This window comes from Mauremys mutica, chromosome 1 (genome assembly GCF_020497125.1).
Source record: "Mauremys mutica isolate MM-2020 ecotype Southern chromosome 1, ASM2049712v1, whole genome shotgun sequence".
NCBI classification, from domain to species: domain Eukaryota; kingdom Metazoa; phylum Chordata; order Testudines; family Geoemydidae; genus Mauremys; species Mauremys mutica.
This window is the reverse complement of record NC_059072.1, coordinates 238,877,892-238,893,893: the sequence shown is the minus strand read 5'-3', so window position 1 is coordinate 238,893,893 and position 16,002 is coordinate 238,877,892. Positions and strand designations below refer to the sequence as shown.

Below are 16,002 nucleotides of genomic sequence, written 5' to 3'. Positions count from 1 at the left end.
TTCAGTTACATCTAGTCCAGAGGTTGGCAACCTCTGGCAGGTGGCTCACCAGGGTAAGCACCCTGGTGGGCCAGGCCAGTTTGTTTACCTACCACATCCCCAGGTTCAGCCGACCATGGCTCCCACTGGCCACAGTTTGCCGCTCCAGGCCAATGGGGGTGGCAGGAAGCCACGGCCAGCACATTTCTTGGCCCCCACCGCTTCCCCAAGCCTTCATTGGCCTGCGTGCCAGAGGTTGCCAACCCATGATATAGTCCAGGGGTGGCACACCACTTCTGAAAGGTTGCCGGAGTCTTCATTTATTCATTCAAATTTAAGGTTTCACATGCCAGTAATACACTTTAATGTTTTTAGAAGGTCTCTGTCTATAATATAACTAAACTATTGTTTATTTACTTTACATACAAGTTTTTAAAATGTTTAAGAAGCTTCACTGAAAATCAGTCTACATGCCGCCTTTGGCACATATGCTGTAGGTTGCCTACCCCTGATATAGTCCATGCAGTCTCTCAATCACAAAATCATTTTGCCACAGCATAAATGCAGTGTCATTTTTTCCCCAACTGATGCCAGGAGCTCTGGGCAGGAGCGGAACATAACAGAGAACTGTTTCAGCTACTCCTCTCCATCATGGATGCAAGTATACTATCTCCTGCTACCTCTCCCCCACCACAGCACGAGCACCCTGCTCTGTACTCTTAGTCCAGTAGTAGCTTGGACACCATGTCAGGGCAGCCCATGCATTCAGGACTCATGAGCAGCTGGGGAGGGCAAATAAACCCCAGGATGCCTTCCTTCTTCAACCTCTCTCTGGTGAAAGCCTCCAGTCCTATCCCCCACCACCAAGTGAGAGGAAAACATGGAAAGGAGAACATGGACCCAGGGGACATGCAGTGCTAGGGGTATTATGTCAGGTTGTGAACGTGTGTGTGTGTGTGTGTGTGTGTGTGTGTGTGTGTGTGCGCGCGCCCAACACTATGGGAGTGTTGCACTATTTTCAGATGTTTACAAATAAAGCATGCTCTGTTTTCAAGAAAGTTTATTGTTATCATTGCATCATACCAAACAATTATGATTTGAGATAATAAAGCTAAAAACATGTTCAGGAGCAATTAACTGTTAGTTAGCCAACAGTACTCCTGTATTTACCACGTATAGAAATCCACATCAATAAATTCCATTTGTAAAACCATGCTGTTCCCCTCATCCCACCCCAAATTCATTATTCATCATGTCATTCAGACTTACACACTGCATGGCAATCAAGCCTACACCCCCTCAAACACTGCTCCTGCACCTAAAATGAGCTAATTTCCCTCCCACCCCCAAAGACATTCAGACAAGTACTATTCCCCCTAATCCATTGGGCCATGCAAGACCACAATGTGAGAACACAAAACATCCCTGGCTTCTGCTGCTCAGGCACAACCAGCTTCCTCAGTGGTAGCTGCATTTTCTGTTTGAGGGTACCAATCCAGAGGCTCCTGGCTGTCGTAGGGCCAGTCAGGGGGAAATGGCTCACCTCTGGCTTCAGAAAGGTTGTGAAGGGCACAGCAATCCAAGCGAGGTGGACAACATTGATGACGCTAGCATCCAAACTGGGTTGTAGACATTTCCATTTGGCCTTCAATCCGCCTCAAGCACATTCAGCGTCCATTCTACACTTGTGTAGATTGTAACTAAACCATCTTTTGTCATGGCCTCTGAAATCAGGATACAGTTTTATAAGCCCAGGCAATAGGGGTATGTGGGCTCCCCCAGAACAACAGTGCAGACAGTAACACCATTTATGTCAATGGCATTTGGTAGGACTAGTGTCCCAGATTGTCCATGAATGTAGATTCCCGACTGGCAAAAAACTCAGGCACGTGAATTTTTCCTGTGCCGCCCACACTGATATTCCTAAATCTGCCTTTTTGGTCCACTGGTGCCTGCATAGCAATGGAATAGTGCCCTTTGCAGTGTATGTACAGAGATGCTCCTTGAGGAGGGCAAACGAGGCCCGATACTGAATGACCCCAGCACAGTTAGGAAACCCCATTCTCACAAAGCCAGCAGTTACTGCTGGACTATCTTTAATGCCTACTCCTTGGGGGTAAACTACATGCCTGATTGCCTTAGATACCTCCACCACCAGTTCAGTCAACTTTCCAACTTCACACTGTTTGATAATGGACCTGTGTTTAAAAACAAATGTGAATTCAGTTTGGTAATACATGTTCACCTCAGTGATTATCCCCCTCTGTTAAGACTTTTCTAACCTCTGCTTGAACTTGGGGCTCTGGCAGCCACACTGCAGCGTGCAGACCTGAGTCAAACAAACCAGCTCTCAGAGGTGCTGGTGCCCTTTCTGGACTCGGGGGGGCTGCATATTGCAGTGTGGCTGCCAGAGCCCAGGGGTGAAAATAACATCAAGCACTTATCGGTATGGGAGCCCGACTCTGGGCCCCAGGAAGGGGCGTGGCCTGGGGGGGAGGGGCGGGGATGGAGAGGGTCAGCCAACCCCAGCAAGCCCATCTGCGCTGCCTGGCCCATGCTGCCCGGGGCACTGGTGGTGATTTAAAGGGCCTGGGGCTCTGGCCATGGCTGCGAGCCCTGGGCCCTTTTAAATCACCAGCCCCCCTCCTCCCCCACTCCCACCTTGGTGGCCCGGGGTGTGGGTGGGTGGGTGGGTGTGTGTGTGTGTGCGCAAAAGGGGCAACGACATTAAAGCGCTGCCACGGCAGTGCTTTAATGTTAGCTGCGTATGGGCTGGGATTGGTGACCACTTTTTACCGGTACGCTGTAGCGGCCCACTTTCACCCCTGCCAGAGTCCCAAGTTCCATCAGCAGTTAGAAAAGTCTTAATGTCGAGATAACATACAATATAGATGCTCAAGCTCAGGGATACAGATCAGGTCAGCTGACTTGAGTTTCACTAATCCTGGGCTTTCCTTGCAGTATAGCCATACTCACTGCCTGTGAAATTAGGTACCAGCCCTGTCAAAGCAGCTCCTGAGTCATGCCTTTCTGAAGGATGACGTTCAACACTTGAAGTAGCCGAGAGAACTAGTTCAATACAAAACATATGTGGTGCATCATTTTCAAGAACTGTGCCATTTGCAGATCGCATTTAATTCAGTAGGAGCTGTGGAATCTCAGCACTTCAGAATATCAAGTCATTTATTACAGCATCTCGCTATGGGCTTAAGAGTCTAATGTTAGGTATCCAATATTTAAAAGTCTTGACCTTTGCTTTTTGTCGTGGGACTCAGGGCGTGGCAGACAACCCGATTTGAGGACAAGGTACTGATGTGATCCGGTAGATGTATAATCACTGAGGTGAACATGTTTCAACGTATTACCAAACTGAACACGTTTGTTTTTAAATACAGGATAGCCTCTATAAACAAAGGGTTAAATCCTGAGATCCAGCCTCTGACACAAGCCTATGGCGTGTGACACTTTATCTGAGTAACACTTGAACAGAAACTACCCCAGTGATTTAGTTCTATATAATCAATAATTTACTTGAATTTAAAACCAGTAGAAAAAGAAATTCCAGTCCGTTTATTTGGGGCCAAAGCCTGAGTTTGCTAGTGAGGGCCAAATTGCAGTGGTGTAACTGGAACAGAATTTGGGCCAGAGCTTATGTTCAGCCCTTAATGAGGCAAACTCCAGGTCTACTGAACAGAGCATTGATAGGCTGAGTTAGAAGTGAGAGGAATGTCTGTTTCAAATAGTCAAGTGTAATTTAGCCAAAGTAATTTAAGTGTTGTTCTCTTTTTTCAGGTTACTAGCTGTTTGACTGCCTCCCTGTTCTTTCCTTGGTTAAAGAATTTCTTGGTCACTGTCACCTTCCTTGTCACACCAGCAAAACGGGAATGTCCCACAGCACGGCTGCAGCCAGGGCTTCCACATGTTGTTGTACTCTGAGAGCTGCTGAGGGACTGGAGTCAGGGTCCTGTGATGCTCCTGAACAGCTCTTGCTATTCTGCTTATTACTGTGTCAAACAGGGGTTCGGTGGCAGGAGACAGAGGTTTGATCTCAGCAGGGTCGCTGGAGAGATCAAAGAGCAAAGGAAGGTCATGATGGGTTACATCTTCCCCGAAGCAATTGCAGAGTCCACTTATATAACAGCCTCCCGCACCCTCTGGCTGGAATATTGGAGTTGTATAATGAGCCTTCCACAGTGCCCCACCTGCCAGGAGAGAAACCAACTTTAGTAACAAAGATGGACATGAACTAGACAGAGCTCTCCTAAGGGCAGTATTTTCCCTGCAAAGGCTTTTATTCTGTCCCAGTCATAGGAAACAAGTGGCAAGCCAAGGTGACCATGCAACTATATCTACTGGGAACTAATTGAATTCCAAAATAGCCCTTTCCAAAAGCAGATGAACTGGTTATTTTTGTTCTTCTAAGGCAGTGATCTGTAGAACCATGTTTAAAAGCATTTCTTTTTACAGCAACTGGTAAAAATGGTTACCTACCTTTTTGTAACTGTTGTTCTTCGAGATGTGTTGTTCATGTCTATTACACATTAGGTGTGTGTGCGCTGCGTGCACACACACTGGAAACTTTTTCCCTTAGCGGCTCCCGTTGGGCCGGCAGGGGGGCCCCCGCCAGAGCGGTGCCCCGCTCTGGTGCATATATACCCCTGCCGACCCGACCCTCCCTCAGTTCCTTCTTGCCAGAGACTCTGACAGAGGGGAAGGAGGGTGGGAAGTGTAATGGACGTGAATAACACATCTCGAAGAACAGCAGTTATGAAAAGGTAGGTAACCGTTTCTTCTTCTTTGAGTGATTGTTCACGTCCATTACACATTAGGTGATTCACAAGCTTACCATAGGAGCAGGGTAGAAGTCAAGGAATAATTGATTGAAGCACAGCCCTGCCAACTTCCGCGTCCTCTCTGGCCTGATGATGGACTGCGTAGTAGGCTGTGAATGTGTGCACCGACGACCAGGTGGCTGATTTACAGATCTCCTGGAGTGGAACCTTCGCCAGGAAAGCCATCGAGGACGCTTGAGCCCTAGTCGAGTGAGCTGTGATCGTCGGGGCTAGCACTTTGGCGAGCTCATAGCATGTGCAGATGCAATCCACGATGATCTCTGTTGTGCCGAGATAGGGTGGCCTTTCATTCTCTCCGCGATGGCGACAAACAACTCTGTTGACTTGCGGAAAGGCCTGGTTTGTTCCAGGTAGAACGCCAGGGCTCTATGGACATCTAGTGTATGCAGGCTGCGGTAACTCGGGCCCGTGTGTGGTCTGGGAAAGAATACTGGTAAACAAATGACCTGACCCATATGAAATTGCGAGACCACTTTAGGGAGGAATTTAGGGTGCAGCCTCAGCTGCACCTTGTCCTTATAAAAACTGTATATAGGGGTTCCGAAGTGAGGGCCCTCAGCTCTGATACCCTCCTAGCTGATGTAATGGCCAACAAAAACGCCACCTTCCATGAGAGGTGCATGAGAGATCAAGAAGCTAGGGGTTCAAAAGGTGGTCCCATGAGCTTAGTTAGTAGCAGGTTAAGGCTCCATGGGGGAACCGGTGGGCGTGAGTAGGGAAACACTCTCTCCAGCCCCTTGAGGAATCAGACTACTGTGGGGTTGGAAAACACAGAATGCCCAGACTCCCTCGGGTGGAACGCTGATATGGCGGCCAGATGTACTCTGATTGAGGAGGAGGCCAGACCCTGATTTTTGAGGTGCAGTAGGTATTCTAGTATGGATGGGACAGAGGCCTGAAGAGGCTGTATGAGTTTAGGTTCGCACCAGTAGGAGAACCTCTTCCATTTGGCGAGATATGTAGCCCTGGTGGAAGGTTTTCTGCTACCGAGGAGAATTTGTTGGACCTGAGTCCCAAAGGGAGTCTACTGAGGCCGAGCTCGACCGGGACCGATGCCGGGAGCGGTGCAGGGATGGTGACCTCGGTGGGTGCACCAGTGCCGGTTTGCCTCTGGACGGCAGTCTCGGTGCCGGAGGCTTCTCCTTGGTTGGGAGCAGGTTCGTCGTGGACAATTCAATGAGGTCCTTTGCCGCCTCAAATGTGTCCAGCGTGGAGGGCTGTTCTAGGAGCTCCTCCAGCCCTTCCTCCTCACTCGAGGCACTTACCCCGGGGCTCGACGGGCCTTTCAGTGCCGGAGCCACCAGTACCGGGGTCTGTCCTGGGGCAGCACTGCCCTTTTGCGCACTTGAGTCCTTCACAGGCGCTGCCCTCTTATGTGGGAAGCGCCCTCGGGCCTTGGGTTGGCCCTTCGACTGGGTCGGTGAAGTCGACCGGTGCCGGGGCCGGCTGTGTTGTCTCGGTGCCATAGGCTTAAAGTGCCACTGGTGCTGGGTCATGAATCGATGCCGGGGCACTCCGCACCGAGGCCGCCGGAGCCGTGGTTGGACGGTCCGAAGTTGAGGGCTGCAATGCAGCCTCCATAAGCAGCTGCTTAAGTTGAAAGTCTCTTTCTTTTTTAGTTCTTGGCTTGAAGGCCTTAAAGATTTTGCAGTGCTCTGTCTAATGCGATTCCCCCAGGCAACGGAGACACGAGTCGTGGGGCTTGCTAATCAGCATAGGCTTGCAGCACGTGGCACAAGCCTTGAAGCCCTGGGCGTGCGGCATGCCCCGCCACCCAGGGCCGGTGCCAGAATTTTTCCAAAACCTAGAACAAAGGAAGCTTAACTATCTACTAAGATACTGCTAACAACTAACACTGATAACTGCTAACAATGCTATGGGACACACTCAGTTGATAGGAGTTGTTCCAATGCCACCACGGATGGTAAGAAGGAACTGAAGGAGGGGCGGGTCAGCAGGGATATATATGCACCAGAGTGGGGCGCTGCTCCCGCAGGGGCCCCCCTGCTGGCCCAACGAGACCCGCTAAGGGAAAAAGTTTCCGACGTCCGTGCACGCGGCACGTTCGCACACCTAATGTGTAATGGATGTGAACAATCACTCGAAGAAGAACCCTCATTTACCCTGCTAGACATGACAAACTTAGTTCAATGAGGCAAGGACTAGATCTTCCTGTGTGTGTGTGGACTGCATCTAGTGCATTGCAGGTGCCAACTACTGCTCTATAAATTGATATGCAAGACCAATGCTCCTCGACGAGCTGGACTGCATTCCCTCTCTCTGCTTTGCAGAAGACTATCAGCTCAAATGACTCTCCCCAAGAATTGTCCAGGGGCCCCAGATAGCCAGAGAGAGAGAGAGAGAGAGTGTGTTATTCCCAATGTAGTCACAAGGTCATTGGGAGTCAGTGAGAGTCTTGTATGGATGCAGCCACCTATTTAAAATGACTACTTGTGTATAGCTTTCAAAGAACATTCTCATCAGCATGGGGGCTCCCAGCTCATGATAAGGAGGCAGATGAAGCTGCTCTGGGGCAAGACTGTGATGCATTCCCTCATAGACTCAAACGCTTCCCAGAGTTTGCAGGCCCACATCTGCTGCACAGTTTCTGCTATTCCCCTTTGTAGGGTGTAGCAAGGGCTGCTAGAACAATTTCCAGTGGGAGTGCTGAGAGCCATTGAACCAAACTGTAACCCCTGTATATAATGGAAACCACTTCAAGACAGGGGGTGCTGCAGTTCCAGCAACTATGGGTATAACATAATACCTCTTACAGCGATAGCTAGTTCTGGTGGTTGGTGCCTTAGGTGGGGGAGTCCCATCTCTTCCACCTGCCCCTGTGGAGCTGTGTGTGCCCTCAGGGGAGTTGGAAGGGTGCAGTGCTTGCAATCTGAATGCAGGGACTGGAATTGTACCCGACTCTTATGTGGTCTGCCCAAGGGAAAAATCTTTATGGTCTCTCTCTGCATTTTGCACTCACGGAAGAACTAGACAAAATCTGGTCCTAACTTATTTCCAGTCTGAGCACGTAGCCTAGTCTTGTAAGCAGGGCAGTTTACTGGATAGCAACTGTAGCCTAATAATAATAATACAATAGAAACAGAAACTTGTTTTCAACGCAGGGTGATGAACACTAGATTGCAGAGCCATGGCAGCATGTTGCACTGAGCTGTTGCACAGACCAGTGGCTCTCCAGCTGCTGATCAATAGTTTGAACAGAACTATATCAAACAAAAAGAGGAAAGTAGCAGCATGACAGTAAGAGGCTGGTTAATAATGAAAAATGACAAGGTGTTAAGAGTGAAACTGAATGCAGTTCAACAGATTTGCCTCCCCCTGTATCCCCTGGTCTGCTGGGAGATGATACAATTGATCTGAGTGACATTATTAATGGAGACAAGGTGGGTGGGGTAATATCGTTTATTAGATCAACTTCTGTTAGAGAGACAGACAAGCTTTCAAGCTACGCAGAGCTCTTACTCAGGTCTGGCAAAGGTACTCCAAGATTACCTCACCCACCTTGTCTTTCTCTCATATCCTGGCAGTGACATAGCTACAACTACACTGCATAGATTATTATTATTATTAATAATCTATCATTAGTATTATTTTCTTTTCTATAAACAATCGGGCCATGTTTTTTAAAATGGGAGCCCAAGGGCCACATAAAAAAAAATGTTCATGTGCCCACTTGGTAGCAGCCATCTGATGGTAACACATTTAGGCCACAATCCCCTGTAATTTAAATCATTCTTGGAGGAGGTGGTGGTTGTGTCCAGCACACGAGAGAGATTAGACATGATACCTAAATGACAGAAGGGTAGGTTCAACACTCTGAGACATTTCTGTAATGCATGCAGCACAAAAGCCTACATTTGCGTTCTGTATATATGACATTTTCTTTTTGGTTCAGTGGAATCTGCTGAACTCTCCTGCTTTTTGTTGTGCCCTGAGCTGTTCTCCATGACCGGGAGGCTGCAGCTTTACCCCGCAATCTGAGTGAGTCACATGTTGCTGCAGCCAGGATGTCTTTTGCTAATCAAAAACTATTAGGAGAAAGGTGGTGGAAACAATATTGCATCTAAAAATCTAGCAAATATTCCAGCTGAACACCTTCCATGGGTATATTTCTTAATGTAGTTCTAAGTTTCAACTATAGCTTTCAGGCTGCATCTCTCAACTTCTTTAGTGTGATCACTTCTGGCTGAATTCCTCTGTAGTTTTGAATTAAAATAATATATTTGGAAACATGGTAGATACAAGTGTTTCCGCCTCTCAGCCATTAGCAGAAATTGTGTAAAGAAAAAAAAATGGATTGATAAATAAAGGACACAGCCATTAATTGTAGCTGAAGTTTAAGATTAACAATTACTCAGTATGTGTTTTTTCTTGGCTATATGTAGATATCTGAATTCATACTGTAGTATATCTAGATACATTTTCTGTGTATATATATATATATATATATATATATATATATATATATAAAATATAGACTATAATCTAGACTGTATATATAATATAGACTATAATCTAGACTATATATATAATATAGACTATAATCTATGTCATTGATATGTGTTCAGTCAAATTAAATATTTTGGGCCATATTAGCCTAGTTACCTGCCTGTCTATTGAGCTCACTTAGACTGGCTAATTATGATTGATTCTCCATTGCCCTGCACCTTGTGTAGTTATTTACATCTGTGCAAAATGGGTATAAAATGCTAAATAACTACACAAGATGCAGGGCAATGCACAATCTGTCTTCCTGTTAGTTAGTGTTGAAGGGTGCACTGAGATGTGGCAAACAACTGGAGTGTCGAAAAGAAAAGAACCCGAAAAACAATATTGAAAGCTGAGTAGAACTCAGCATTGGAGAAGCCAGCAGGGGTTCCAACCATCACAGACAGACAAAGAGGAACACATAATCGGAGTTAAAGCAACCCTGCCTGAATTTGACGGAAGTGTGTTAATTTTGGGGTACCATGTTAATGTAATATGTCCAAGGAAAAACTGTTTCTTGGATCTAAATAACTCTCAAACCCATCTGGTGATAATCAATTTAACAAGCAGAAAGAAAGTGTCTCTAATAAGCCCTATTGTGTCAGGATAGAGGAAAGGACTCTAACATATAGACAAAAGACTCTCTCAGCTTAGATGAAGGGCCTAATTGATGAGTCCTCACTAGAAGACAGAAAGGTACAATGGCTTCACATCCAGACAGCCCAATATACATACATGAAAGGACAATAAGTAGAACAAGAACGTGATCTATTTTAAAATGAGCAGAACAAATAAAGAGAAATCAATTGGACTCCAAAGATTTCTCCTGTATTGTAAGAAAGGAAAGGAATGGATCTGAGTAAGGCACTGATTTTTGTTTCAGATTAAATTACATGGAATATTACAATTTTTGGTTTAACTATGTTTCATTTCACTGCCTGAATTTCAAAACTACCCACATTTTGAATATATCTGATCTGCATATCTGTAATGGACATGCACACAGGGCCACCCGGGGGGGGGGGGGGGCGCAAGTGGGGCAATTTGCCCCAGGCCCCGAAGGAGCCCCCAAGAGAATGGGTGAGGCTCCTGCTCCGGCCCCACCCCTCTCTCAGAGCCTCAGCGCTTCCAGGAGCGTCCTGGAACAGCAGTGCAGCGCGGCTCCGGCAGGGCTCTTGAGCTCCGCCCCGCTCAGAGCAGCGTGGTAAGTGGGTGGGGCTGCAAGCTACAGCGTGGCCTGAGCTTCCTCCACTCGGCCTGGAGCTCGCTGCCCCACCCCCTCACCACGCGGCTCTGAGCGGGGCGGAGCTCAGGGGCCCCGCCGGAGCCACGCTGCACCGCTGTTCTGGGACGCTCCTGGATACAACGTGCTGAGGCTCTGGGTGAGGGGGGGAATTGGGGGTAAGGGGCCGGGGGGGTTGGATAAGGGGCAGGGAGTCCAGGAGATAGTCAGGGGATAGGGAGGGGGCAGAGGTTGGGGGGGCGGTCAGGGGATAGGGAATGGGGGGGTTGGATTGTGGGCATTCCGGGGGTCTGTCAGGACTCAGCAGGGGGGTGGATAGGGGTCAGAGCAGTCAGGTGACAGGGAGCAGAGGTGGGGTTCCGGGGTGGTGGTTGGGGGAGGGGTCTCTGGGGGACGGTGAGGGGACAAGGAGCAGGATGGGTTGGGGATTCTGAGGGGGGCAATCAGGGGGTGGGGGTTGGATGGGGGCAGGGCTAGGCTGTTTGGGAGGCACAGCCTTCCCTACCCTAAAGCTCAAGTTTGAGGCTTGCAGAAGAGCCAAGCTGTTGGCTTTTCCATTAGGGCTACCATCCCTTTCACTTCTCAAATGCCACATTATAGTCTACCTCCTTCCCGACCCTACCAAGGGAGACCCCCCTCCCCTGCATTCCCTGAGGCTTCAGAGGGGTTCATTCAGTGGTTCTCAAACTTTTGTCCTGGTGACCCCTTTCACATAGCAAACCTGTGAGTGTGACCCCCTCCCCTTATAAATTGAAAACACTTTTTTATATATTTTTATATATTTAACACTATTATAAATGCTGGAGGGTTTGAGGTGGAGGCTGTCAGCTCGTGACCCCCAGTAATAACCTTGTGACCCCCTGAGGGGTCCCGACCCCCAGTTTGAGAACCTTGTAAAGAAGTTCTCTCAAAACTGGGTTTGTGCCGAGATGTGGAAGGTTTATTTTTCCCAGGGGCGCTCGTGGGGGAGAGCAATTGGGGCAATTTGCCTGGGCCCCGCACAAGGGGCCCCCACGAGAATATAGTATTGCAATTTTTTTTTTATGGAAGGGCCCCCCGAAATTGCTTTGCCCCAAGCCCCCTGAATCCTCTGGGCAGCCCTGCCCTGCACATATAAGTTGTGCAGCCAGATGAGCAAATTATTTTTTCTTTCAAATTTGTGGGGAAAAAGATTGCTTGAGTAGCTATGGGATTCCTCCCAAAAATTATATCTTGCATTCTCTCTTATGTGACTAAAGGTGGGAGTGGATATATATGTGCAGAATGTTTCATTTTTTTATAGAACCATCTTGTATTTCATTGGGATAACTAGGAAGGCACACAACTCTGTATGCAGTTAAGTAAACTGAATATACATAAGGTTATACAGGTAAAAGATGAGAGCAAGAACGATTAATAATCCATTGTTACATTATTGGTACATTATAGGAAGCAAAGTTATTTTGGTGCATTAGATCAATTTGAAACCACGTAGCAGACAGCAACACACGTAAGCCAGTCTAAACACAAAGCTTAGTAGGGCATCAATATTCATGATTATCATTATTTTTAGATTACTATAGCAGCTATAGGCCCAAATCAAACCCAGAGATTAATTGTACAAATACAGAGTAACAGACAACCCCTACCCTGGAGAGCTTTTAGTCTAGAGATAGACAATACAAAGGGTGAGAGGGGGGAAAACTGAGGTAAGTGAGATAAAGGAAGTAACTTACTCAGGGTCACAGAAGGTTAGTGGCAGAGCTGGCAATAGAAACGCAGGTCTCCTGATTTCCAATTTAGTGCCCTATCCATTGCCAGACCACTCGGCCTCTCAATAGGGTTGGATGATTAAAACCTTGGTGTGCTCACATATTTTCCTACAAAGGCAGATTCATTTTATGATTGCGCTTCAGCATTTTGGTTTGGGCCAAAGGCCCCATCGGTTTCTATACTGACTTCTCCCCTAAGGGCCATCCTTTCTTGAACCTGGCCCAGAATGGTCAGATTTGGGCCGTGATTTGTCCTATTTCTCATACTTTGTGTAGGATTACACCTTAAGTGAAGGATTCTCTTGTGAGCTATAGTACACTGACCCATTTCCTAACCACCACTCTCAAACTTTGCAGGTGCTGTATGGGGATATTAGCCAGAATATAGTTAGTCGCATTTTAATCTCTCTGGGTCTTGGAAACAGTTTCAGGCCATTGTGTGTGCGCAAGATCAGAAATTTCTAATCTGTGGGAAGTCCCAGAAAATGTGCGTGCAGGGACCTATTTGACTACAACAGGGGTCAGCAACCTTTCAGAAGTGGTGTGCCGAGTCTTCATTTATTCACTCAGATTTAAGGTTTCGCGTGCCAGTAATACATTTTAGAATTTCTCTTTCTGTAAGTCTACAATATAGAACTAAACTATTGTATATAAGGTAAATAAGGTTTTTAAAGAGTTTAAGAAGCTTCATTTAAAATTAAATTAAAATCCAGAGCCTCCCCGCACCGGTGGCCAGGACGTGGGCCGTGTGAGTGCCACTGAAAATCAGCTCACGGGCCGCCTTCGGCACGCGTGCTATAGGTTGCCTACCCCTGGACTACAACATCTCTCTCAGAGATTGCAGGGATGGGAAGAGCATTGGATTCACATTGTTAGAAAAACTAGTGTGTAGAAGAAATGTCCATTGCTTTTATCCCATTGAATGTCTCTCCCAGGAGATGAAGAGGTGGGGCCCCCAGTTGTCAGGATATCTGCCCAAGTATCCTCATCTAAGGGACTTAGGAATTCAAATACCTACTTTCTTTTTATGTGTAGCCACTTGTCTGTTTCTGTATCTCATTCAGGGCTGTGGTGGGTTTGCTCACTAGTCCTTTAGTACTTATTGTTAAAAGCTTCATCAGTTAATTTTCAAATTTGGAAGACAGTTAAAGCATGGCCAGTCAGAATCCGTCTGAAAATGAAACATATGGATTTAAACGGAGTACAAGTTGGAGACTGATGAAACACTCATTGGGAGGGGGTCCGAGGGAGAGGGAAATTCTTTTTTTGAAGCACTTTGAGGCTTGGAACATCTCTATGCATTATAACACAATTCAAAGCAAAGGAATATTGATGAAGACGCCACTCTCTCCTCCCCTGGCATGTATTAGAATTTATCAGTGTACCACTGCCCTCTAGTGGAACATTTCATAACATACCTGCTTGACTATCAACTTTCTTGGAAGTTGCTCATTTAAGTCACCAGGCAGCTAAGATACAGAGCCAGGCTTCAACTCCAGCTGATGTTGTATGTTTGGAGAATGATTCATTCTGAAATCTAAACCAATCCAGCCCTCTCTTTAAAACACACTCTCCTAATTCAGGGAAACTTTCAAAAACTTTAGCCAATAAGCTTCCTTGCCACATTTGCTAATAGAAGATAACTGATCCTTTAAACTTGGGGTGGCTACATTTCAGACTCTCTTTCTCTCCCCTTATCCCCATTTAATCCTACAATGAGTCATTAATCAGTCATTTTCTTTAGCAATGTGCATTCATCTGAGAGATGGGAGACGGGGTTCAAGGCCCTGTTCTAACCCAGGCAGAGTGGGGATTTGAACCTGGTTTGCCTACAGTTTGAGGGACTCCTCTTACTGCCAAGAGAGATAAGAGACTCCCTCCAGCCCATCAATTAGGCACCTAGAGGCCCAAATCAATGGGAGATTTGTGCCCAAGTCCCTTTGTTAACCTAGGCCTTAAGTTCTGCCCCATTTCACTCCTGGATAGCTTAGGTGGCAGCTGCGGGAGCCCCGAGCCCTTTAAATCCCAGTTGGAGCTGAGGTGGGAATTTAAAGGGCCCAGAGCTCTGTGGTGGCCGGAGCCCCGGGCCCTTTAATTTGCCCGTGAGTCCCAGGGGCTCCCAGCCACCTCTGCAGCTGGGAGCCCCGGGTTGATTTAAAGGCCCTGGGGCTCCCAGCCATGGCTGGGGCCCCAGGGCCTTTAAATCTTGAAAGGCCACACCTCTTCTGGTTGAGGCCACGCCCCCCCCCAGGACTCCAGCAGTACCGGTAAGTCCTGTAAGTTACTTTCACCCCTGGCTGTGACTCCTCTTCTGAAGTTCTGTGTCTAGGCCAGGTCAGCCCTTTCTCACAAGAAAACAGACAGAGAAGTGAACCTCTCTCAGTGTAGCCAATAGCCCAGTCGTTAGGGCACTCACCTGCGATGTGGGAGACCTACATTCAAATCCCTTCTCTGTCTGGTTCAGAGCAGGGACCTGAAGCCAGGTCTCCCACCTCTCAGATGAGTATCCTAGCCGCTGGGCTGCAGAGTATTCAAGGGGATGCATGCACACCCACCCCAGCATCAAAAATTCCCGACCTGCTCGCCCATGACTGTCATTTGTGTGAAACCCAATCTGGTAAGGGTACCCTGAGAAAGGCCTGATCTGGAAGACTCACTGGGGTGAGAGGCAGGGAAACTCTTAGTCTGAGAATCCCTTTGGGCTACGGGGTGAGCAAGGGTTCGGAGCAGCTCGTTAGCTATGGGGTAGCATCAGGACTTAGGCAGTTTTGTTCACAACAACTGGTGGAAATGGAGGCACCTAGGGGGACTTTATGTGCCTACACAGTTAGGTGGCTGCCGAGCAGTGGTTTTGAGAACATCAGTGATAGGCACCTAAATCCCATATTTAGGTGCCTAAGAACCTTTGTGGATCTAGCCCTAGATTCCTATGAAAAGGAGCCTCAGAAGCTGGCAAGCTGAGCAGGCAGCTTGTCTAAGCTAGACAGGATCAAAATGCAGAGGAGAAGGGCATAGACACCTAAGCAGCCGACCTAGTGCACCAGGCTAACAAGCGCATCCTTACACTCAGGATATGTTGGCATGAACCCTCTCATGCAGTTAGGTACCAAGACCAGCATAGCCACTGTAGCTAGCCCACACCCTAACAACCAAACTGTCCCTCTTTCTTGCACACTCAATGCCTCTCTCATGCTTTGCCCTATTTTCTCTTTGTCCATGGCTGTCTGTTGTGTGGGTGCTGTGCTGCCCCACTCCACCAGTGGCCTGCATCTAGCCCTCCTGCAGCAGGGCCTGACAGGCATCAAGATTTCAGTGTGCTCAGAGCACAACTACAGGGATGGGACCTCACTGACGATATAGACAATTCTCCTTACCTTTGTGGCCTTCAGGGCTTTGGCTTGAGTGAGGGATCAGAGCAGCTTATTAGCTGTAACATGGTGTCAGGCCTTAGGTGGCTTCTGCAAATGCTGACTGGTGGGAAATTTTAGGTGCCTGGGGGATTTAGACACTTCTGGGAATAGGTGGCAGCTAAGAAGCAGCTTTGAAAATGTCAGTGGCATCTAAGTAGTGGGCTTGGGCACCTAAAAAGGTAGATAGGCACCTAAATACCTTTCAGGATCTGGCCCATAGGCTTCACAACAATGAACAAGCAACATCTTAATACCTTGAA

At 47.6% G+C, this 16,002-nt stretch overlaps 1 protein-coding gene across 4 annotated transcripts in view; it reads right to left on the bottom strand.

Annotated features, from left to right (window-relative positions):
• Positions 1-2,658: 2,658 nt before the first annotated feature.
• The window catches only part of LOC123362890 (arylsulfatase D-like), a 47,277-nt gene continuing 33,933 nt past the window's right edge, over positions 2,659-16,002 (bottom strand). For all 4 annotated transcript variants that reach the window (XM_045003437.1, XM_045003444.1, XM_045003452.1 and 1 more), the window contains one exon: positions 2,659-4,181. In XM_045003437.1, coding sequence (XP_044859372.1) covers positions 3,811-4,181 — 371 coding nt within the window. In that variant the 3' untranslated portion in view covers positions 2,659-3,810. The remainder of the gene's footprint in view (positions 4,182-16,002) is intronic.